At 41.5% G+C, this 25,267-nt stretch overlaps 1 protein-coding gene across 7 annotated transcripts in view; it reads left to right on the forward strand.

Annotated features, from left to right (window-relative positions):
- Nucleotides 1-25,267, forward strand: part of ARNT (aryl hydrocarbon receptor nuclear translocator) — a 2,399,029-nt gene that overhangs the window by 531,698 nt on the left and 1,842,064 nt on the right. For all 7 annotated transcript variants that reach the window (XM_044080044.1, XM_044080045.1, XM_044080042.1 and 4 more), the window contains one exon: nt 16,507-16,551. In XM_044080044.1, the coding sequence (XP_043935979.1) occupies nt 16,507-16,551 (45 nt within the window). The remainder of the gene's footprint in view (nt 1-16,506; nt 16,552-25,267) is intronic.

Below are 25,267 nucleotides of genomic sequence, written 5' to 3' on the forward strand. Positions count from 1 at the left end.
ATCTTCAAGCCATAGTCGTTAATTTTCTGTCAAAATGTTACACTCTGTAGCTCTGTTTTGTTTAAATCCTGAATTCTGTTTGTTATGTCTGTAGTATTTCTTTCAAACAGTGCAGCACTTCTGTCTCAATGTCTTTACTGCTTTATCAGACGTAAGATTATCATTATTTCAATCCCTTTTGACGAAATGAGTGCTATGACTTGAGTTTTGCTGAGATGCACTATCATAAACATATTCCTAATATAGGTGTTTTCACTTCATCAGTACTTAAAAAGCTTGGTTTCATGCCTCAAAAGCATGCAGATTTCTTTTGAGAATCCGTAGTTTTCCATTTTACACATCTTATATAGCACATTCCTTAGAATTGATTAAAGAATTGTGCATTTCTTGCTTTCATGATTACAACCACATCTAACTGAAAACTTTAAAATGATGCAAGTACTCTGGCTTCTGTCTTGCATTCTCATATGGATTTTTCACGTCAATATGTCTTGCCTTTGTTTCTCACTTTATTTTGCATACATTTTTCCTCAGTTAATTTTTGTAGCAGTGTTTTAATAACGTTAGTAGCTCTGGACATATTCTGTTTTAGATAAGATCAGATCTGTTTTCAGTCTCTCCTTTTTTTCATCATTTTTTATACTACAAATTATGCCTTGTCTTACTAAAGAGTTTTGCAGCATACCAGATTTATTTTATATTTGTTTACTGGGTAGGTGTGCTTGTTCAGGAACCTTTTTTGGACATGATCTGTGTCTGACAGTCATTTGCTGAATGCAGCAATATGCCGAGTGCTTTAATATTTAACTATGTTAATGCAGGCTTTGGCTCCTTTATTCAGCTCATTAAGATTGGTGTCTGTAGTCTCTTCAGGACCTTGTACTCCTGACTAATAAATGCTTAAATCTTCCTAGTTTTGCAGTATTTACTGAAGCTTAAATTGATGCTATTTTGTCTTTCTTTCTTCTCATCAATGAAAGCAAGGGATAAATACCTTTAAGGCTTCTTCCTGAGCAATACACAGGAGTGATACATGCTGAAGCCTTTCAGAATTTTCAACCAATCTACTTGCAATGGGTAACAAGTTGAATTTGTGGATCCAGAGCTTCCAATTTTCAGCCATGCACTTAAGATTTTTTGAGGCTTAATGGTAGGACCCTACTCACTCACTCACTCCCTCAGAGAGAGATTTTTTTTAATATCTTATTCTGGAAATGTAGGAATTCTTGGTTGACCAAGGGAAATAAGCCGATTTCTGGTTTGTAGAATTAATTTTTTATAACAATGCCAAAATGCCAATATTATGTTGAGCAGTTCATCTTTAAAAGAGGATGGATTTGTTTTTGAATCTTTCGGAATTTGCAGTGGTAGTTTTTCAGACCATTTTGCTTATTTTTGCTGTAGCAGGTGTGACTTGACCATCAGTAATACCTGTCACAGTTAATACCAGGTAGAAGAGTAAGTTGAGCATGTTTTTTTTATTACTTCTTTTATGTGATCATTATAGCTTAAAAGAGGTAAAATGTTGGCTAGGCCTTGTTCTTTCTTGAGTTTAGGAAAGTTTATGTCTATATCTTGCTGTTTTGCTCTTTACAAATGGATTTGCAGTATTTAATGACAAGTGAGAATAACAATAACAAATTTGAAAAACAAGTACTTGGAACATGTGATATGTTATCATAGTATTCAGTCAACACTTTCACAGAATGTGGAAAATCGTTGGATGGGTCTAAGCACTACTGGTTTTAGCTTATGGTAATATTTCTACAAGGCATTGGTACCCTGAATAGTGCACACATTTAGCACCTACATGAACCTCTGGGGAAAAAAAGTTTGAAAGCTTATAAGCTATCATTAAGGGATTACAGTCACTATCGGACATCTTATAAACAGTTTTCAATCTGTGTAATAAGTGATCACAGTTACTTATTAGACAGCTTGTAAACTAAGTTTAAATCATTTGCTAAAAATAACAGAAGTTACACAATTAGTTAACAAGCTGTTGTGACTCTTTAGTGACATCTCATAAGCTGTCAAACTTTTGGTGCCCTGTGTAAGCTGGCATCAGGGACAGGTGATCCTGTTCACCTATTCTTCCTATAGCACTGTCTGAATTGATTACTTCGTACTCTTTGACTAATTCTAACAATTTGCTTAGGACCAAGCTGATGGTGTACTACTTGCTGTAGAACTCCTTGAACTGGGTACATTTTTGTGACATACATACTTTAGTAATGGGTCACAGAAAAAGAGAGCGAGGTGTGAGTGTGTGTGAGTGAGTGTGAGATATAAAGATGCTTTTGTAATAGATAGCGTCCCTGTATGCCATTACTTCTTGGAGTTCTTCTCTTGGCTATTTCTTACAGTAGTAGGTAATTTTTGTTGTAGTTTTGATCGTACTGTACCTTTTCTCCAGAAAATTTGATGGAGTGAAGGCCCATCACTTTATGTACCACCACATTTGCAGTTTGTTTTTTTATCTTTGTTAGATATTGCCTCACGCAAAAGGGATATAACTACTTGGAAGGATTGCCCTAGGAACAAAAAAGTATTGAGCTTGAGCTAGATGCCCATAGATGTTATCTGTTGCAAGATACTATTGGGAACTGTTGAGCAAACAGCAAGTGTTTCCTATTTCAGAAGTCTGTATAGCTACTGTTTAGTAACTAACTTACTGAATATAGTAACTGTCTTGTTTTAAGATTATGTGCTTATTTTGAATTTGACTTTTATTGGACACATTATTTCTTACTCTGCATGTCTGATTATTTTTTATTGGCTATTATACTGTTAAGATACAAGTAGATATAACAAGGTGGCTTCAAAGCTAAATGGCTGGCTTTCAAATTCTATTTCTTATTCTAGGCATCTGTATACTCTGTTTATAACTCCTCTTTCCTCTGTTAGTCCTGAATTAACATTTTTGTACTGTTACATGTATCATCTGTAGATTGAGAAGAACCTGTAACAAGGCAATGGTTAGAAATTAAAAAAAAAAAACAGAAGAGTGTCATCAACTGAACAAGTGCCCTTCACTTATGGTGATCTTGTCCATTGACTGTTACTGCAGTGATTGTCTTATTTTGTGTTTCACAGAGTTATAAAAAAGGTTAAAGATGGATTTTATGCATTTATTTGTTTGTTAGCTGGGTAGAGTAGAATGGTCTGAATACTTTTTCTCAGACATGTTCAAGCCAAAGGTAGTGACAGCCATGAGGTGTTAATACAGTTATTATGTATATTACAGTACAAAGAGTTAATAAGCAAAAATATTTTGGAAGAATTAAGCAGTGGTGATATATTTGGTTAACAGTGATTGAATCAGTGTTGCAGTTCATTTAACAGGGAGTAAATCAGCCATTACTTAATTTGTAATGTCATTTAAGTCCTAAAACAAGCCATGGTGGTGCAGCGGTAGCGTTGTCACCTCACCTCACAGCAAGAGGTTCTCCCGTTTGAATCTCGGCTGGAGCGCCTTCTGTGTGGAGTCTGCATGTCCTCCCCATGGTCGAGTGGCGTTCGAAAGACATTGGTGAATGGGCGTGCCTTCGTTGAAGGTTGGGTGTCGAGCTGGCATCTCGGCATCATAAAAATCTACTGCCAATCATTAGTAGACCAGAGTTCCGCTGTGGCGACCCTTAACCGGGAAAAGCTAAAGAAGAAGAAGATTTGTTAAGTCCTAAAACAAGAACAGCCTTAGAACGGAATGTTGTTGTGTCTTTCGGCTTTTCCTGGTTAGGGGTCGCCACAGCGGAACTCCGGTCCGCTAATGATTTGTAGTTGATTTTTACATGCCAAGTTACCAGCCCTGACACACAACCTTCAACGAAGGTACGCCCATTTACGCATGTCTCCACACAGAAAACGCTTTAGATGAGAATCGAACCGGACAGCGTCTTACTGTGAGGCGACAACGCTACTGCAGCACCACCACCGTGGGTAGCCTTAGAATGGAATAATGAACTCAAATAACTAAGTCGTACAGCAGCAAGTTCTGCTTGAACACAACACAAAGTAGTTGAAAAAGGGCCTTATTGATTGTTGTAGTTAAAACATGGCGGGGGAGAGAGGATGCCTTTGTACACCAGTCTAATTCTTATGTTCTGTAAAGGGTTGTAATCCTTTTCAACAATAGTTTCTCAGCATTGTGTCAGCCAGTACAGGGATGTGGTTCATTTTCCATGCGACTGAATTAGATGAAACAGGTAGTCATAGAATTAATAAATGTTAAAAGTTTATATTGTAGGTGGGGATCATCTGTCAGTAGAGTATCAGCACTCTGCCCAGTTGTACTGAACATCACTGCTTCAAATTGCAAAAGGTCAGCTGGTAGCCAATAATGCTGTAGTGATTCTTAAGCTTGGTGCTCACTTTCAAAACTACTTAATAAGTACTGTTTCTTTCTTACCTCTGCATTGTACACTTAGGTGGATGCATAGTACCTCAGATCAACTGATGATTGCAAACTCTTACTAGCACAACTTATTTCAAAAATCAATCTGAGAAAAATCCTCTAAAGTTAACCAAACATCATGGAATTCGCTTCCTGGCAAGAAAGCACTTGAGCACTTAATCCTGTGTTCAAGAAAAAGTTGACAACTTGCCTTGAAGATGAGTACATATGTCTGTGTTATAGATGTGCATCCTGCACTCTTCTGCTAACAGCAGCTCAGTCTTGTTTTAGCGCATGTATAACAATTTGATGCTCAGTCATGTGTCTGTAACACTGTACAAAAGTTTGTAGTGAAGCTTTGATGTTAAGTTGTCTATCTCGCCTTCGTTCTTGCTGGTCGGAATCGGAGCCGATCCTCGGCTCCGACTCGGCCATCTTCAATAGCTCGAGAGTTCTTTACTGGCTCGGGGCTACCCCTTATCCCATAATGCCTAGCGGTAGCTACCCAGATCTTGTTTGCTGCTTCAGCTGCGAGGTGTCGTTTTTCTGGCTCAGGCTTGTATAGAGTTTTTTGTGTAACCTTTCCACTAGAATTTGACTTTTCTAGTATTTTATTATTAGCGATAGTTTTGTTTCTGTGATAGATATTTGTTTATCTTATAGAACTCATTTAACTTAGAGACTTCTCCCCCACCCTTCCCCCCTCCTCTTCTTGTCAGGTTAGCTGTTTAAATTAGAGGCTTTCCTATTATCTGAACTTCGCAATAGGCACAGGAACACAGCGGCTTAAATCTTCTCAGAATGTCAGTTATACAGAATATATCCAGCTCATCCAAAAGAACAATAGCTCCACAAAATGTAAAAGGGAACGTTCTTTATTGTAAGACCAGTAAGCGCTTTCACCCTTGGAGGGCTTCTTCAGACTGTACAAATTAATTAAAAGGCACAGCCCTTAAATAGTCAGTTCAATTAAAAATAATTAAACAATTAAAATTCAATACTGAAGTATTTTAAAAATACAGAATAACAATTCAGAGACCTAATGGTGTGTTGACATCATACCTGAAACAGCATTATAATATACAACAATTCTATTTGATGCTTGTAAAAAATATAAAGGATATATATAACATGGCATGACATCCCTCTACATCTCTAAAACTAGTTTAAACATTGTTTGTAACATTTTTACTTCCTTATAATGCTTGCAATATTATCCATAGGCCACCAGATGGTGTTATAACTTAATATCCTAATAGGCCTGATGCACTTTTCAACTGAGAGTTAGCACACAATCATTTTCAACTGATACTAGTAAAAATACAAAATAACAATTCAGAAACCTAATGGTGTGGTGACATCATACCTGAAACAGCATTATAATATACAACAGTTCTATTTGATGCTTGTAAAAAATATAGAGGATATATATGACATGGCATAACATCCCTCTATATCTCTAAAACTAGTTTAAACATTGTTTGTAACATTTTTACTTCCTTATAATGCATGCAATGTTGTCCATAGGCCACCAGATGGCGATATAACTTAGTATCCTAGTAGGCATAATACACTTTTCAACTGAGAGTTAGCACACAATCATTTTCAACTGATACTAGTATGAAAAATGTGTTATAATTAACTAGGAAATACATACTAGTAGATATATAAAATCATATGTCATATCATATGTCCGGTTCGTAAAAATCAGAATATGAGGCATAAATATACTTAGTTAAAAACTATAATTCTAGACCCTATTGCATCTGGGTCCTGTCAAAAATAGACATTTCAGCAGTTTCAGCTTTCCTATTATCGTTTAGTAAAAAAAAAACCTTTAGTTATAGTCTTTCTAGTAGGTGTGTTTTTTATAGTCTGTATATTGCTTTTTGTTATTGTTGTCATAATTGGTTTCTTTCTACTGCAAAGGATGTCAAAGGAATCCAAGGTTTCTGGGTTCAAGAAGTGTGACTCATGCTGGCAGAAAATGTCTCTGACAGATGGGCACACTTCTTGCGTCTATTGTTTAGGCACTGTGCACCTGCAGGACTCTTGTTCTATTTGCCATGCCTTTAGTCCAATAGTCCTTCAGGAGCATAAGAATAAGTTGATTCTTAGGGGTCTTTTAAAACCCCAGGATTCACCGGCCAAGAGCTAACAGCCAGTGAAATCCCCTAAATCCACTAAGCCGTTTGCTCCAATTTCGGAGTCGTCTTCGGTTCAGGATTTACCTTCTACATCGGTTCCTGCTGGCACCGACAAGACAATCTCCCCGTCTGCTCTATCAGAGGCTTCGGAGCCGTTGCGGAGCCACAAGAGGCTGAGGTCCCCTTCACTAGAGTCTGTGCATTTGTCTCCTTGGTCTCCTTTATTTCAGAGCGAGCATAGTCACCAATCCTCTCACTCTTCTCGATCCTCTAGACTGTTGGATCATGATGTGGAGAGAGTGGTCAGTAGGTTGCTAAAATCACAGGCACTAGCTAAGTTATTGTCCAGCCCTCCTCAACAGGTATCAGCTCTGTCCACTTCTCTCGATGTTCCTCCTCTGACTCCAATGAGTTCGGAGCCGGAGTTAGTTGGGGTTCGAGTAGTGGAACCGTTGGCTCCGATAACTCTGTCTCCTTCAGTTCCGACGTCAGCTCCAGTTCCCTCAGTGGTACCTTCCACTGAGGGGGATCTGAGCGTCAGGGCTCCCTTGTTGGCTCCAAGGGGGCGAGTGGCATCGGACCCTTATCTGACCCTGTTCTCCCTCTCGGAGCTTCGGCGCAGGTGAGCTCAGCTCCATCATTGGCCTCGGAGCTGTCCCCCTCGGTGCGGAGAAAGATTCCTATTTCTTCGGAACTGGAGCTTTCTCTGCATCGTTGCAGGGACGCCTTCAATGTTATACGGAGTGTGCTGTCCTCTGAGTCAGCTCCACTATCAGCCCCACCGGCTCCATCCCTTGTAGTGCCTGTGCTACCCTCTGCTCCTCCTCCAGACCCTAAGCATAGGGAACCGATGCTCCAGGACACCCCATTGGGTGTTTCCTCCTCTTCTGAGGCCTCTCCTGATCACTCAGAAGAGCCCCCTTGGAAGAAAAAGTGCAAGAGGAAGCACATTGACTCCCCCGAATCTGTCACTTCTGATACAGACTTAGATGATTCGGAAGGGTCCCAGAGATCCCCCTCTGAAGATGTTTCCTTTTCAGACATCCTAGAAATGCTTAAGCAGAGGGGGAACTGGAATCTCCTAGCCCCTTTCTGAGGATGAGTCTGTATTTCTGGATGCCTTCGGTTCCCGACCTTCCACCTCCTGGGTGTCTCCGCCTTTTGATCCACTTATGACAGTGGTGGCTCGAAAGGCTTGGTCAGCACCGGATACAGTAGAACCAACTCCAAGGAGACCTAGTAAATTCATTACAGCACCCCAGGATAAGCAGTTCCTTTCGAAAGGTGTCCCTGTTGATGCTATGGTGGTAGCAGCAGCCACCAAAAAAGAGTTAGCGGAGACCTCGGAGCTTCGGCGCAGGTGAGATCAGCTCCAACATCGGCCTCTAACAAGGAGTCTAGGATGATGGACAGATATGGGAAGCGAATGTTCACTTTAGTGACCTTCTCTATGAGGTCACTGAACTACCTGTGTCATTTTACCCGACTTCAAAGGGATCTCCTTAAAGAGCTCGGAGATACCCTCCAAGATCCAACAGCTGAGGGAGCACAAGCCAAGGTAGCTTCCCAACTAGCGATGCTTAATTCTGTTGTTAACTCCTCCATGAGGCTCATTTCTTATGCAGCCGATGGGGCGAGTAGAGCCACAGGTACCGGGGTGGCCCTTAGGAGGCATGCGTGGATGCGGCTGTGTAACTTTTCAGAACCCTTTCGAGCGTCCTTCAACACTCCCTTTGATGGTTCCTTTCTTTTTGGACCACAGGTGAAAGACACTTTGACTAGGTGTGAGCAAGAAGGCAAGACTCTCTATGTCGTGGGAGTCCATTTTTCCACTCCCTCTAGACCTTACCCCAAGGGTCAGAAGAGTGAGAAGATGTGGCTCCGTAAATCTCAGGGAGCCTTGCCTGATACATGTAGCGATTTTTCCTCCAGAGACAGAGGGGAAAGCAATAATAATAGATGCCGCCTTCATGGCAGAGGGGGTTCGCAGAACCAGGGCAACAGAGAATCCTTCTCTGATAAGCCCTTCCAGCATCCCTGAAGGGTTGCCCGGCTGCTCAACTCTGGAGGCAGTCTGGGGAAGACTTTTGCCGTACCCAAAAGCCTGGCAAAGTTTAACACAAGACAGATGGGTACAATCCGTTATATCCGTAGGTTACAAAATTCCCTTCCATCAACCCCCTTTACAGTCAAGGACGACCCTTCCAGATGTTTCACCCAATCTGAAGGTGCAAGCAGTTATAGACGTTTCAAAACTGCTAGAAAAAAAGAGCCATCCAGGAAGTCCTGGCAGACCAGCACGGATCCAGAACTTACTCAAGGTTCTTTTTAGTACCAAAAAGACAGGGGACTGGAGACCGATTCTGGATCTCAGCAGACTAAACAGGTCTGTGCAAAGAACAAAGTTTCGGATGGTCACGCTACAATCCATTCTATCCTTTCTGGGTCAGGACAATTGGATGTGCTTGATAGATCTTCAGGACGCGTACTACCATATAAAGATGGACAGGCGCTCCAGGAGATATCTTCGCTTCCGGCTGGGGGCCAGTCATTATCAGTTCAGAGCTGTGCCCTTTGGTCTCACCACAGCCCCCAGGGTGTTCACCAAATGTATGGCACTGGTCATGGCTCACCTGAGGCGTCAAGGATTCCAGGTGTTTTTGTATCTAGACGACTGGCTTCTTACTGCTACCACCAGGCATCAACTCATACAAGCACGGGACTACACAATCACAATCTGCTCCCAGCTCGGCATTACAATAAATTTCGAAAAATCTGCCTTTTTGCCCTGTCAATCTATCACTTACATAGGAGCAGACTTAGACACAAGGGATATGTTTGCAAGGCTACCACTAGAAAGGGTGTCCGCAATCCGTCAGCAGGTACAGGTTCTGATGCAGAGCAAAAGGATCCATGTCAGGTACGTCCTTCAAACTCTGGGTTCCATGGCAGCAGCCATTCTCCTAATCCCACTGGTGTGCTTTCATATGAGAATTCTTCAGTGGCTTCTGTTTATGCAGTGGTCTTTTCAAGAGCTACCCATGACTTACATGATCATGATCACTGATGCATGCAAAAGACATCTTTCTTGGTGGATGGTCTCCCTACTAGTTACTCAGGGCATACCTTTCCTACAACCCCCTCCAGTAGCCACAGTGACAACAAACGCCTCCCTGATAGGATGGGGGGGGGGGCATTATCTGGGCAGGACAGTCCAAGACACATGGCAACCTCACGAGTACTGCACATAAATGTCCTGGAAATGAGAGCCGTGCTCCTGGCGTTGCAAGCCCTTCAAGACTCTCTTCCTTCTGGGAACATTGCTATTCAAACGGACAACATGTCAGTGGTGTGGTACATCAACAAGCAGGGCGGAACCAGATCCTACCCCCTGTGTCTAGAAGCACTCAGACTTTGGCAGTGGGCGATTTACTCCCAATGTTTTCTGATTGCGACGCACATCCCCGGGAGATCCAACGTCATAGCGGATAGGCTCAGCAGAGCTATCCTCAAGCCTCACGAGTGGTCTCTGAATCAGGAAGTTGCGAATCTTGTTTTCCGCAAATGGGGACAGCCTTGCTGCAATCTCTTTGCCACCCCCTTCAACAGCAAATGCAGCAACTACTTCTCCCTTCTTCCACTTCCGGGTCACATACCCCGAGACGCTCTAGTCCGCGATTGGCCCCAGGGTCTTCTTTATGCCTTTCCTCCTTTCCCCGATACCCAAACTTATACAGAAAGCAATATCGTTGGGTTGCAAAATGATCCTCATTGCTCCCTTCTGGCCTCGACAGATATGGTTCCCGTTCCTGCACCATTACCTTCTCGATCAACACTGGACTCTGGACCCAATTCCAGACCTCCTGGTTCATCAATCAGGCAGGTTGCAGCAGTCCCTCAAAACTCTCCAGCTCACAGCTTGGTTGCTCCACTTCCAACCTTAGCCAGGCTTCCCAGCATTTCCCCAGCAGTCCGTGACATTATCGTCTCCTCTCACAAGTCTACAACGAGGAAAACCTATGCTAGCAAATGGAAACGTTTTTCTTGTTGGGCAAAGGCTAGGAATGTGGATCCCTTTTCAGCCCCAGTCCACGAAATCCTGGAATTCCTAGCACAACTCTTTCACTCCGGGCTCACGTCTGCTACAATCAGGGTACAAATGGCGGCCATTTCTAACTTTTATGTTGGTTTTTCGAACTATAACATTATGTCTCATAAGCTCTGTAAAGCTTTTTTGAGAGGGACAACTCTTCTTAGGCCTCCAGTGAGAGATCCCCCTCCTCCGTGGGACCTTAATTTAGTCCTGACCTCCTTGATTCTGCCCCCTTTTGAACCAGCAGCGTCCTGCTCTATCAAGTTTCTATCTTGGAAGACACTCTTTCTGGTCGCTATTACTTCAGCCAGACGCGTGTCCGAACTTCAGGCATTGTGTTTTCATCCTCCATACTTGGTTTTCCATAAGGACAGGGTTGCTCTGAGGACTAATCCTTTCCCTAATCATACCAACAAGGCAGAGTACAAACTACACCAATTGGACGTTCATAGGCAAGTGCGTTTTTACCTGCACAGAACTAAGGAAGTCGGACCAACTATTCCTTTCTTATGCCTTGGGCAATCAAGGTCTCCCAGTTTCCAAGGTAACCTTGTCCAGATGGTTGACACATACTATTTCGTTCATTTATCAGTTGAGGAACAAAGATTTACCTATTAAACCGAAAGGTCATTCTACTAGGGCCTTGGCCACCTCTGTAGCCTTCCAGTCTAAGTTGCCCATGGATTCCATCTGTGAATCTGCCATGTGGGCAAAACCTCATTGCTTTATTTCTCATTACAAGTTGGATATGGTCTCCAGGAGCAGAGCTGACTTTGGTTCCACTGTTTTCAAGAGTCTGTTCCACTGAGCCACCCAGGGTTTTAGGTGCTAGGGACGCTGTCCCAACCAGCAAGATTGAAGGTGAGATAGACAACTTAACATAAAGAAGTTATGTACCTACCATAATATTCCATGTTAGTTGTCTTCATCTCGCCTTCCTTCTTGCGTCCCACCCTCCGTCCCTCTGTCCTAGTGGACCGAGAGGAATTTCAATGTTTCACTGGCTGTGTATTCTCTCGTTTCCTCTATTGACTTAGAGAATATGGCAGGTATAGTCAACTGATTTTTTGACTGGTTTATTCGTTTCTTATGTCTGGAGTTAGCTATTTCAAATGAGATCTGGGTAGCTATCGCTAGGCATTATGGGATAAGGGGTAGCCTCGAGCCAGTAAACAGCTCTCGAGCTATTGAAGATGGCTGAGTCAGAGCTGAGGATCAGCTCTGATCCCAGCCAGCAAGAAGGAAGGTGAGATGAAGACAACTAACATGGAACGTTATGGTAGGTACATAACTTCTTTTTACATGCATATTTGCATCTGCAAGTAACTGTAAATGTTAAATACTTTTCACTTGATTAAATTACACTTTATGTCAAACATTTTTGTGTCATCACATTGTGTCTTTCATGTAACTTACGTTTGTATACGTCTGTTGACTCTGGTCGTGGCTGGAAAGAGTCCCAAGTCCAGTCACTCGTTTAACAAAGTTTAATAAACAAATTCTTTTGACCTGGTAAGGTCAGAGTTAGTTTGGAGGATTCTAAGGTACAGGGGCACAAAGCTGTAGATGCTCTTTATCCTGGCTCTCCAAAAAACACTTAAATGTTGATCTGATAAATAATTTATTTATTATTTATTTTCCATTTGTTAACCGTGTTAGTCCAGCTAAGCATTAGCTCATTTTCAGTGGATACCCGAGGAGAAAAGCTCCGCAATCAGTATTAACATTTTACATACAGTCAGCAAGAAAATTGCATTGGCAGCTAAAACAATTAGTTAGAGAAATAACATTTTACAATAACATTTTACAGAAAACAGTTTGTAGAGATCAAACTGCAAAAAGTATTTACAACAAATCATACAGAAAAGCAGTAGAATACAATGTCAGACTTTTTACAACAAAAACTTGGGTACATTGTCAATGTAGGGAAAACTGTGTTCATTTTTCCTAAGTAGTTATATACAGGATAGGTACAGATGGAGTAGTAAGGTAATGTAGAGGTTAAGCAACGAGACAGAGAGGTAGATGAATATTAAGACAGACAGTGGGAAAGAAAGGAAGGATGAGAGACAGAAGCTAGGGTTAGGTAGTTTCAGGGAGGATGACTACAATGGCAGGACCATTTATTTATTAGGTATTCCCTGAGTGGCTAGTTTGAAATACAAAAAACTAGGAAGTCCACAAAAGACAAGGAAAACTTCAAAAACAAGTCCCAGGCACAGAAAGGTCCATTCAAACTTTAATAATACATGAAGCGCTTTTTGTCTGCTCTGAAAGGCAGACTTCTTCAGAAGTAATAACACAGAAACAAATTTACACATAAATACTCATTAGAACCAAAAAACGCGGGCTAATTCAAATCATTAATCAATTAAGCATACTGCTTAAAATCCTAGGCAACGCAGTGACATAAGAAAAGTTGTTACAAGTTTTAGATTGATTAAACAATGCACTATAAGGCAATTTTACAAACAACTACACATACATCCACCAAACTACTATGAAATAAACTACCTCAAATTTACTATATTTAATAATGACCATAATGTTCTACACAAAAATAAAATATAGAAATTAAAAACAATACCTACACACCCAAAGCAATGATAATGAATTAATTATTACCCAGTAAATACTATTGTCATATATTTTATTATACATGATTAAAATTAAAAATAATCTTGAATAATAAAAAACTTACATTACATTTTATCTCTTCAAATTCTTTAATTTTAAAATACTACTAATAGAAGTGAATTCATTTAAGCCAGGGACATTACCAGCACCCAGTCTAATTTGCCATTTCAACTCCAGTTCTTCCAATTTCAAGGCAAAAGGTCCCCCTCTAATATTATGGTCAAGAATTTGAAGAGATAAAATGTAATGTAAGTTTTTTATTATTCAGGATTATTTTTAATTTTATTTTTATCATGTATAATAAAATATATGACAATAGTATTTACTGGGTAATACTTAATTCATTATCATTGCTTTGGGTGTGTAGGTATTGTTTTTAATTTCTATATTTTATTGTTGTGTAGAACATTATGGTCATTATTAAATATAGTAAATTTAAGGTAGATTATTTCATAGTAGTTTAGTGGATGTATGTGTAGTTGTTTGTAAAATTGTCTTATAGTGCATTGTTTAATCAATCTAAAACTTGTAGCAACTTTTCTTATGTCACTGCGTTGCCTAGGATTTTAAGCAGTATGCTTAATTGATTAATGATTTGAATTAGCCCGCGTTTTTTGGTTCTAATGAGTATTTATGTGTAAATTTGTTTCTGTGTTATTACTTCTGAAGAAGTCTGCCTTTCAGAGCAGATGAAAAGCGCTTCATGTATTATTAAAGTTTGAATGGACCTTTCTGTGCCTGGGACTTGTTTTTGAAGTTTTCCCTGGCTAGTTTGAAATGTTTATTTTGGTCAAGGGACCTAATTTCTAGGGGTAGTTGGTTCCAAGTTGTAGCAGGGTTATAGTTACAGAGTAAACACCCTGATTTGGTTTTGGGTTTGTAGATCTGTAGGAAGTCTTGGTCTAAGCTACGTAGTGTCCTGATTGGGGAATATTTAGTTATAATTTATTGAAGGCTAGGGCAGAAATATGGTAGATAGAGGATAGAGTGGATAATTAACAGTTGCTGTAGTAGCAGCAAATGAGGGAATTCGAGCCACTGCAATTGTTTGATGGGCAATGGTGTGACTTGTAGGTTTGATTTTGGCAACATTATTGTACGTAGTTTCAAGTCTGGTTATGAGTATGGTGTTAAGATTTGTGTATAATTAAGAGCTATAATTATTTTCTAAAACTATGAAAAGCAGTAAAAACGTCTAGTAAATGCTGGTACTGCATTCAGTGCTGGGAATGGACTTATTGAGAATGCATAGTTATCCCATGCATGGGTCCCCTTAAATTGTTTATGGTATTATCCCAGGTATTCTTATTAGGGGTAATATATAATTGTCAGCCATGGGGGGTGGGTAAGGCTAGTATGTAACCAAATGGGATAGGTTATTTTGAACACAAGAAAGGAAAATGGCCTGCAAGGGCAGCTGCCTAGTGCTTGCCTAAGAACCCGTGAACTTACAGCGAGGGAAAAAAAGGGCCCCAGTAGTTTTTATGATCTTGATAGGGATAGTGAAGGAAGCTGTTAACAAGCTTGTTAATTGTTTACAGGAGGTAAGCAATAGTTACATTTCAGTAATTTGTAGGTTAAAGTGGTGATTTTATATGTGGTACTTGGGACCAACCTTAGACAAAACTGTGCTTTAGCTTAAGACTTCCATGATGCCCCTCCCCACTGCTTCCTGCCTCACACATGCATGGTCTCTCTCTCTCTCACACACATACACCACACCACTCCACCCCACAGTGTCTCCATCCTCCAGTCTCCCCATCATGCCCCCCCCCCCATACTGTCCACATTGAGGGGGGGTTATACCTTTTCTGATATTGTCTTACTTTTCAGCTTTATCCTGTATCCTTTAATCACACCCTGTGCAGGCTAGGCAGCATTGTAATGACTGTGGAGGAAATAATTGAATTAAGCCAGGGTCTGGGGCCACAGGACAAAATATTAAGCAACATCAGAATTATTCTATAAAATTAAAGATGGTTCAAAGGAGTGGGGACACTGTACAAGTACTCCATTTGCCCTGCAAGTGTGTCTTCTAACTTACCATTCATCTGGTTACCTGCTAAGATTAAAAAAAATAAATAAATCTTTTGCTCCCATTTGGCTGCTCCTGCTGTTGTCCACAGCAATTACTGACTTCTCTTACTCGTCAAATGTTTGTCATGTGACATCTAGGAGTAGAAAGTCGGCATAGGGCAGCATTCTGCAATTATTTGTTTTTCACTTTTGTAAGTAAAATATACCTGTGCCATGTCAGCCATGGTGGCACTTTCTTGTTGAAAACGATCTGGCATACTTTATAGCCATGTCAGGCAAACATTGTCTAAATTCAGCCATGTTAATAAAATTATATACCTTGATGAACATGGGTTGGAGAAGTTTAGTATTGTAGAAGGAACCTAGTGGTTTATGGCAGAGCATAATCCATGTTTAAATATTTGGTTGACTTTGCTGATGCCCTTATGGGCTTCTGTTGTTAGGAGTTTGGTAGGCATGTTTTTATTTTATTTTACTTTATTTATGTATTGTGGGGTTAAGGACTTTATGGCCATTTTTCACCAGTATGCACACTGCAATACAGTGGGTGATCCAGCCAGATTCTTAGATGTCTAAGCTGACACAGTGAGGAGTTTGGGGTACTATTGGTATCAGTGAGAGAGAGGATGGCCAAATTAGCTAGTCCTGGGTTTCAGAAAGCACATTTTTAATATTCACATTGTTTATTTAACAAACTACTTCCCCAATGGTGTGGAGTTCTAGAGAGAGCTGTGAACCGAATTTATCATTTTACCTGCTTGAAGCAAATTGTTGGCATAAGTAATTAATTGGAAGCAAGAAATATCAAGAGTAAGAATATATTAAAAAAAAGGGGGTGGGGTTAGGCCCTAGGACAAATTTGTAAGGTATTCCTGTACTATGAAGGGCATAATCAGATAAGAAAGTGTCTTTGATTTAATAATACAGGGAAGGAGAAAGAATTTCTTAACCTCAGTTGGCTCCTCAGCAATATAGTTTTGAAAGCCAACTTGTGTGGCTTCCCACAACAAATGTGGTCTTAAGGTCAACAGCAAGACCATCAATTTTAAGGCCTCTTATTTGTAATTGAAAAATCTGAAAACATTGTTGGATTCCTTATATTAAATGCCATTTCTGAATTTGATCTTGCACTGATAGTTTACTTTGATGCCAGTGTCTTACTATCTTGCACTGATTTGTGTTTTTTCCTTTTTCTACAGAAGTGATGATGATGCAACAACAAACGACAAAGAACGGTTTGCAAGGTAAAGCGTGGGTAGGGAGTAAAATCATCTTGCTGTATTCATCAGCTTCCTTTCATTGTGAATAATTTACTTTTAAGTTGTGCTTGAACCTTTTTTGTACTTAAATTAGTGTAAGTACCAAATATGTATCACCATTTAAGTTTCCACTTTGCATATTCCTTTTTCTTTTCAGTCTTTGTGTAAATATCAAAGCGGGGACAGCTGTTATATGAATTAAAACTCTTTCCTAAGTGATCACTTTGAGTTTATTTTAGTTGTACCTCTCACTTCTCATGTTTTCATGGGAGGGAGTACACAGACTTTTAAGGTCAATAGTGTTCTCTTCATATGAACAAGCTGTAACGGGTGCCCTTTGACAGTTCAGTCTCAAGGCTTTATCCCTCAGGCTAAAAGCAAAAGTATATATTTTTGTTTAAGAAGGGACCCAGGTTCTTCATAAACTTAGCTGCCTTTATTGTCATATGTAAGTTATATCCTGCAGACGATACTCTGATTTACAGTGGAAAAGCAAAACAAAAAAATGGCTGTTTTTTTTTTTTTTTTTGTAAAATGTTCCTCAATAGTTGAGTGTTGGAACCTTGCTTACCTACTTAGTGTTGGCTTTTATTAAACCAGTTCTTTCATTTTTGATGGTGATACGTATGTGTTTTTCTCTCATAATCCATCCTGTGACATCTCAATAAGTTTTGATAGTGATTTGGAGTTCTTTCCTATTTATTGACTTCAGGAATAAAATACAGGTGAAATAAGTGACAGTGGGAGGGGTGGCTTAATTTAGACTTATGTGTCAATAAGGAGTGAACTACTATTTATACTAGCTTGAAAGGGTGTTTCATCGTGTGATTAACAACTGTTTGTAGAATGCCATTTACTGGGAACAGGTTTTTTGAATGAAAATCTCTGTATCCTAATGTATACATTTCTTCAAGGTTTTTGATGTCGTAGTTGGCTGTAATAGACAAGAGTCCAAGGTTTTCTTCAATATCATCGACAGGGAAACAAAAAAGGATGGTTTTAACAAAGTGATCTTGGAGAGTGTTATTAATGGATCCAGCTGTAATTAGGTTGAAGGGTTTGTGGTTTGCTGTGGAATACATTTAAGGCAAGACACTGTGCCAACAATAAATAGGAACCAAAAATAATGAAGGGAACATTGAGGAGAAAGGCATAAAACGAAAACCAAATTAATTGTATGTGTTAGTAGTTGAGAAATGATGTCATTTTATTGGAACTATTTTTATTAAAATTTATGTCACTGATTAAACACTGACAGCTGTTTTTGTAAAAAGCCATACAGAAAGAAACTTTGGAATTTCTCCATTTATTTTCTTATTAATTTTAATTTTGTATGAAATCTGTGCTTAGACTTGTATTTAATATCTTAATTAACTGTGTAATTTGTTGTATTCATCATTCCCACTGCTGCAGTAGCCTTTAGGCTATATGGGTTATTTCCCCTGCCTGGGAAACTGCACCTGGGAAATGGCAGTCACAGTGAAGATTTCTTCAGTACTTTCTTGCCGTCTTGAGAGGAAGCATCACCTAAGCTTCACAGGAGCAGCAGTTAACCAAGAGCCTCATTTCTAGCAGGTAAGCCCCATCTGGAGGAACCCTTGACACAGACATGGTTGCCCTTTTAAGAAAAAAAATGTATTTAATTTAAATTTCTGACTAAAAACAGTATTCCCTCTTTAAGAAACACAGCCTTTGTATCAGTATTGGAAGTCTCCTCTTGGGGATCGCTCTTTGTAGTTGCCTGTTTTATCTCTCAAATTAGTGGCAAATTTTGACTTAATATATGCTCTGCTTATGTAAACTTTTAAGTTGGTGATTAAAAGGTTTATTTTGAGATGGGCAGGGGTGGGTTTTTCCACTGTGGTGATTATGCTCACTTCATGACAACCTACCTGATATTTTTCTTTTACTGTCAGTGTTTTTGTTTTAGTAAAGGGAGGGCTGACATGAAAATTGTTCTGCTTGAGCTTTCCCTTTGTGAAGGGACTGGGGTAAGAAGTGTGACTGTAAGTGGTGATGCTTGTGTATATCAAGTGACAGCTTACTTTCAGATTGACTCGCTCCAGTGAGGCTTATAACTTTTAGCTTCTCTGCCTTGGTTACAGCATGGATGCTTTGGTCCTGCTGGTTCCACTTCTGCTCTTTCTAGAAAGAAAAAGCACTTAACAAGTAGTCCTTGCCAACTACTCGGGCTCAGTCTGTGTTGCCACCAACAGTGGATAAACCTGCATTGGCCATTGGTTGTTCTTCTGACCACTCATTTACCCTTCCAACTATGTCTAGTGTAGTCCTTTCAACCACCATGAACTGGGGTCATCCAGGTCTTTTTTTTGCATTTCCAATGTCCAGTTCAGGCATGGGAGAATCATCTTCCCTAGGGCTGGGAGGCACTCTGGGAGATTCTTCATGGGTAACCAAGGAAAGAGACCATTAGACTGGTCAAACATTCCTCCTTCAAGCTGGTCTTCTTCCACAGGGACTGCAGTTAAGAAAAACCAAAAGATTAACCATGAAAATTTTCTGAAGGAAGGTGCTGCATACTGTACTGCAACTTGCTGGGACCAAAGTCTTCTTAAGGCACAAAGTCTTGCTGGCTGTTTACTGCTGAGTCAGTCTGGTTATTACACAGAATTGCCAAAGATTCCAAAGACAACCACAAGGCATTCTATAGTTATGTCAAGAATCTAAATGGCAATGCTCAGATCTGCTCTGAGCTTCAACAGAATGGCATTAAATATACTGATCCCAAGGATATTGCCAATATCCTGGCAGATCGATTTAGTGCCAACTTCACCCCCATCTCACCCCCTAAAGGGCCCATCTCAATACCAAAAGATTGTGAAATTCCGGTAATCACGGCCACACAGGTAGAAACCGCACTCTCCAAAGCTAAGAATACAGCATCCATGGGACCAGATGACATCCCAGGCTGTGTACGGCATGAACTACAAAGTGAACTGGTACCTCACCTAAGTGTCATGTTTAATCATAGCCTCACCTCAGGCTTCGTGCCCACTGAGTGGCACACAGCTACAGTTATCCCACTCCACAAGAGGGGATCCAACTTGGATTCTGGGAACTACCGTCCCACCAGTCTGACGAGCCTGATCTGCAAGGGCATGGAATGCATTATCATGGAACTTATAAACAAAGACATTGGCAACCTTCAAACACTGGACCCCACCCAGTTTGGGTTTGTGAAGGGCCGATCTTGTCTCCTGAACCTGATTGACTTCTTCAAATCAGTCTCCAGAGCTGTGGACGAGGGTAAGGCGGTCCACACAGCCTATATGGACCTCGCCAAGGCCTTCGACACCATCCCCCACCCTGGAATCATAGATAAACTTACTAAGCGGGGCATAAATCCCTACGTCACTCGATGGGTTGCCAACTGGCTTACTGATAGAACCCAGACTGTAAAAGTAGCCGACTCCAAATCCAGCTCCAGATAAGTGACAAGTGGAGTTACCTCAGGGTTCAGTCCTGGGACCACTCTTGTTTGGCATCTACTTCTCTGAAGTACAGGCCAACACTAAGGGAATCTAGCTAACAAAGTTTGCAGATGACTGCAAACTGGGAGCCATTATTGAATCCCCAAATGATGTGGATATTCTACAAAAGGGCTTTACAGAAACATATGCCTGGTGCCAGAGCCATGGACTCAAGCTTAATGCCAAGAAATCTATAGATGTTCATCGTGCATACAGCTGCAGTCATTACAGATGGGTTATCCTGCCATCAGGCGGGTCCTCGGTCGGCCGAATTCCAAAGTCTAGGTCTGGCGTTGGTTGTCATCGCTTCTTCCCTGACGTCAGTGCGCCAGGGGTATAAAAGAGGCAGCCGACGCCATCTTCTCCAGTCTTTCTTGCCGCGCGGTGCCCGAAGCAGAAGCAGTTCGCAAGTGCCGGTTGGCCAGCTCCTGAGATTTACGAAAATATTTCAGCCGAAGTCTTCTTGAAAGCTAAGTACCCCATTGGGGAAACTTTTCTTGCCTCACACCGATGTCAGACAAAGTTAATAATTGCATTTCATGTGGGAAGCAAATACCGCATAAGGATTTCCACTCTTTCTGTATACCTTGCTTAGGCCCAGACCACGACGTCTCGGCCTGCCGTTTTTGTGCTAGATTCAACAAGTGCACTATTAAGCGCCGGGCGGACTTCGCCCTTCACTATTTTGGTAAAAAATTTAATTACATTATGTCGTCGGATACTCCGACTCCAGTTTTGAGTAAAAGACACAAAGATAAGGACCGACATACGAGGTCCACACCGACTACTGACACCAAGCTAAGGCTGACTACCACTTCTCCGGTTCTCAGCGAGGCACCTACACAGCCCCTGATTACTGATGACACTACATTACTGGTGTCTTCAGTACCCGAGGTCGCAGGCTCCTCGGTCCCCCTTCCTACTGCAGATACCGACGCCACTCTTGGCAGGGAAACTCAGAGTTTGGACAGGCCTGCCATTTCTCAAGGTGTCTTCAGGCCTTCCTCCTTCTCTGTTAAAGCTTTCACTAAATCTAAAGCAGCCATGAAAACCAAAAAGCAGGGACCTCAGACCCCCTGTCAAGGCCCCATGCCTAAAAACAGATGCTCAAAATGGCTGAGGATTTGATTACTCTTATCAGGGGTTCTCAACCCCCCTCTGACAAAAGGCCCAGATTAGAGGAAGACTACCCTTCCTCGGATCAAGCCTCTATTACTTCTGAACATTCTGAGGACCAGGATTATGCCTATTCTTCTTTTGAAGACTCTGATGCAGAGGAGTCTATTCCCTCGGTCTCCCCCCCTGAGGACTACTCTTTTGGGGAAACCCTACATACATTGAGGGAACACTTTCACTGGGAAGGCCAAAATGACTCAGATTCCAAGAAAAGGCTCAGGGATTTTCTTTTGCTCCCCAGCATAGGCCCCTGGCTATCCCTCCTGTTTTAGATATATTGGATGATGTGTACACAGAAGCCAGCCTTAATCCAGATTCTTTGCCTCCAGCTCCTGTTAAACCAGACAGGTATTACCGGGTTCCTGATTCACACCAGTTCCTATACAAAAGCCATACTGCTGACCCAGAAACTATTTCACAGGGTCCCAAGGGAATTAAGGCCTCTACTGCTAAAAACCCATTACCTTCAGAGAGAGATTCCAGAGCTTTAGAAAGGTGGGGGAAAAAGGTGTACACCTCGGCCACTTTAACCATGAGGGCATTAAACTGTCAGTTCCATATGTTAAAGTATCAACAGTTTTTGTTATCTCAGTTGGAAAGCAAAATGACACAACCAGAACAACCAGATTTAAAAGAGTTGCAGGATTTGTTGCATGGTGCAGAGCAAGTGGGTAAACATACCTTGCAGTGTGGTTTTGATGCTTTAGAGGCCTCGTGTAGAGCTGCTGTTACGGGGTCTGTTATACGTAGGCATGCTTGGCTCAAAGAGCAAGCCTTACCAGATCATGTCAAAGCTAAATTATTAGATGCACCTCTTCAAAAAGATGTATTGTTTGGTGTTAAAGCTGAGGAAGTACTAAAGAAAATGGAGGAAAAAGCGAAATCAATGCAAACAGTGAAAGATTTCCTGCAGGTACAACCTCCACGTTTTAGCAGAAACTGGCCTTCAAAAAATTGGTCCTTTCCAGCCACGGACAGACCTCAAAGGGGCAGATACAGACGCCCAAAGGGTAGAGGGCGACCTCAAGGATCTTTCAGAGCCAGACAGTGGCAAGCACCAACCCCAAGAGGTGGAGAAGATAGACCACAGTCATTTAGAAAACAGACACAATGACTTCCCCCTTTACCTGCCAAGCAAAGCTTTAATGGCAGCACCTCTGGGCGGAAAACTGGCATTATTCTCAAAAAATTGGCATATTGTTACAAAAGACAAATGGATTCTGGACATTATAGACAGAGGCTACAGGTTGCACTTTCACACCCTTCCAAAAATGAGAGGCATGCCAAACCTGCCACAAAATCAAAGGGCAGAGGCACAAAAACAAATTTCAGCTCTCATGGACATGAAAACGATTCAAGAGGTACCTGCAAAAGAACAAGGTCAAGGGTTTTATTCCAGACTATTCCTGGTACCAAGGAAAGACAAAGATTGGAGACCTATCTTAGACCTATCCATTCTAAACACATATCTACAGGTACCAAAATTCAAGATGCTCACATTACAGCAGCTTCTTCCCATGCTGGGCAAGGAGTCTTGGCTGGTAACATTGGACCTCAAGGAGGCATACCTGCATGTCCCTATCAGACAAGATTGCAGAAGATACCTCAGATTTCTTGCAGGTTCAACTCATTATCAATTCTCTGCATTGCCCTTTGGCTTATCTACTGCGCCCAGAGTGTTTACGAAATGCCTGGCATCAGTAATCGCCTTCTGCAGACTACAAGGAATACAAATCTACCCATATCTGGACGACTGCCTGATCCAAGCGGACAGCAAGGACATACTACTGAAACACCTGGCGTTTGTAATAAAACTGTTGGACTTTCTGGGATACACAGTCAACAAAAAGAAATCAAAACTAATACCCTCTCAACAAATAATTTTCCTGGGTGCCAGCTTGAATACAACCACCCAGATGGCCTACCTCACGCCAGACAAACAAGGGCAACTGTAACAATACTTTAGCAAAATGGCAACCTTCACCAGGCTGACTGCAAGGAAATTCCTGCAGGCTCTGGGATTCATGGCATCTTGCATCCTACTAATCCCATGTGCAAAGCTGCATATGAGGAAACTTCAATGGTACCTAAAAAAACTATGGTCTCAACACAGCCACAGCTTGGAAACAATTATACCACTCATTCCATGCCTTCAAAAGGTATTTCTGTGGTGGCCTCAAGCATGCCAAAGAAACACAGGTCTCCCCTTCTGTGTACCTCAAGCAACTCAAATCATCACAACAGATGCTTCAGACTATGCCTGGGGAGCACACATGACAGACCAGTGCATTCAGGGAAAATGGTCCCAAAAAGAGAAGCACCTACACATCAACCAAAAGGAAATGCTAGCTGTGCAAAATGCTATTATGACCTTCAAAGACCTACTGCATCCAGGCCAGCTATTGATAAGGACAGACAACACCACAGTGATGTGGTACATAAATAAACAGGGGGAAATTCATTCATACCCCCTGTGCAGGCAAGCCATGACCCTATGGAACACAGCACTGGAATTGCAAATTCAACTACAGGCACAATTCCTGCCAGGGAAGGAAAACACACTGGCAGACAGCCTAAGCAGAAATATGACAGATCCACATGAATGGAAGTTGCATCCTCAAGTTTTCACAAAGATAACTCGGGCATGGGGACAGCCAGACATAGATCTCTTTGCTACCCACAGAAATTACCAGTTAAAAAAATTTTGTTCAAGGACCTATCATCCACAGGCCTGGAAAGTGGACGCACTTTCTTTCAATTGGACAACGTTAACAGTCTATGCCTTTCCGACTCTTCCTCTGCTGCCCAAAGTTCTATTTAAAGCCAGAGCAGAGAGGCCGAAAATGATTCTCATTGCTCCAGACTGGCCAAGACAACACTGGTATCCGCTCCTGAAGAGCCTGACGCATTCCCCACCATGGATCCTACCTCTAGTCCCTCTTCTTTTGTCCCAGCACAACTACAGGACCCTTCACAGCCAGCTCAAAACCCTAAATCTAGCTGCATGGAGAATTCCTTGATTTCCCAACAGACCCTCCTCTCCAAGGAGGTGCAGGATGTCATATTGGAGGCCAGAAGACCTTCTACTAGAAAAGCCTACTCCGCCAAATGGAAACGATTTTGTGCCTGGAATCAAGATAAGGGCCAGAATCCTTGGGTAATAAATTTACCTCAAATTTTGCAGTACCTAGCTGAGATGTTAAACAGTGGACTTTCCTTCTCCTCCATCAAAATTCATGCTTCAGCCATTTCTGCACAATACAACACAGATCCTCCTTTATTCTCCCATCCTCTCTTAAGGCAGTTCCTTAGAGGGGCAAAGAATATAAAACCCCCAAGGAAACCACCAGTCCCTGCTTGGGACTTCAAATTTGTATTGGAAAAGCTGACCCTTCCTCCCTTCGAGCCAGCTTCTTCAACAGAACTACAATACTTGTCATGGTTATCACCTCAGCACGCAGGGTTTCGGAGCTACAGGCCCTCATGGCTGTGCAACCTTTCATCATTTTCCATCAGGACAGATTTTCCTTACGAACCAACCCTACCTTTATGCCAAAGGTAGTATCCAGTGTAGCTTTGAATCAGACTATCCACTTACCTACCTTTTATCCTAATCCACAAAACAAAGGGGAAAGACTACTACATTCCTTGGACATTCACAGACAACTTCATTATTATTTGGACAGGACAAAGCCATTCAGGAAATCCGAGCAACTCTTTGTGTCCTATGCTACAGGTGCTCAAGGAAAGGCTATTTCCAAACAGACAATCTCAAAATGGATAGCCCACTGCATACGCTTTTGTTACTCATTTCATGGAAAAACTGTGCCTACAAGCATCAGATCACACTCCACCAGGGCCACAGCTACCTCTGCAGCTTTCCTCAGGGGGGTTCCTACCAAGGACATTTTGGAAGCAGCCACTTGGAGTTCAGTGCACACTTTCTCAAAGCACTATCACCTTCCGCTATACTCTAAATCTAGAGTGGGATTTGCCACAGCAGTCTTGCAGGGCATCTTGCTCCTCCTAGTTCC

Source organism: Protopterus annectens, chromosome 8.part0 (assembly GCF_019279795.1).
Source record: "Protopterus annectens isolate FY-2018-M chromosome 8.part0, PAN1.0, whole genome shotgun sequence".
Classification (NCBI taxonomy): Eukaryota; Metazoa; Chordata; order Ceratodontiformes; family Protopteridae; genus Protopterus; species Protopterus annectens.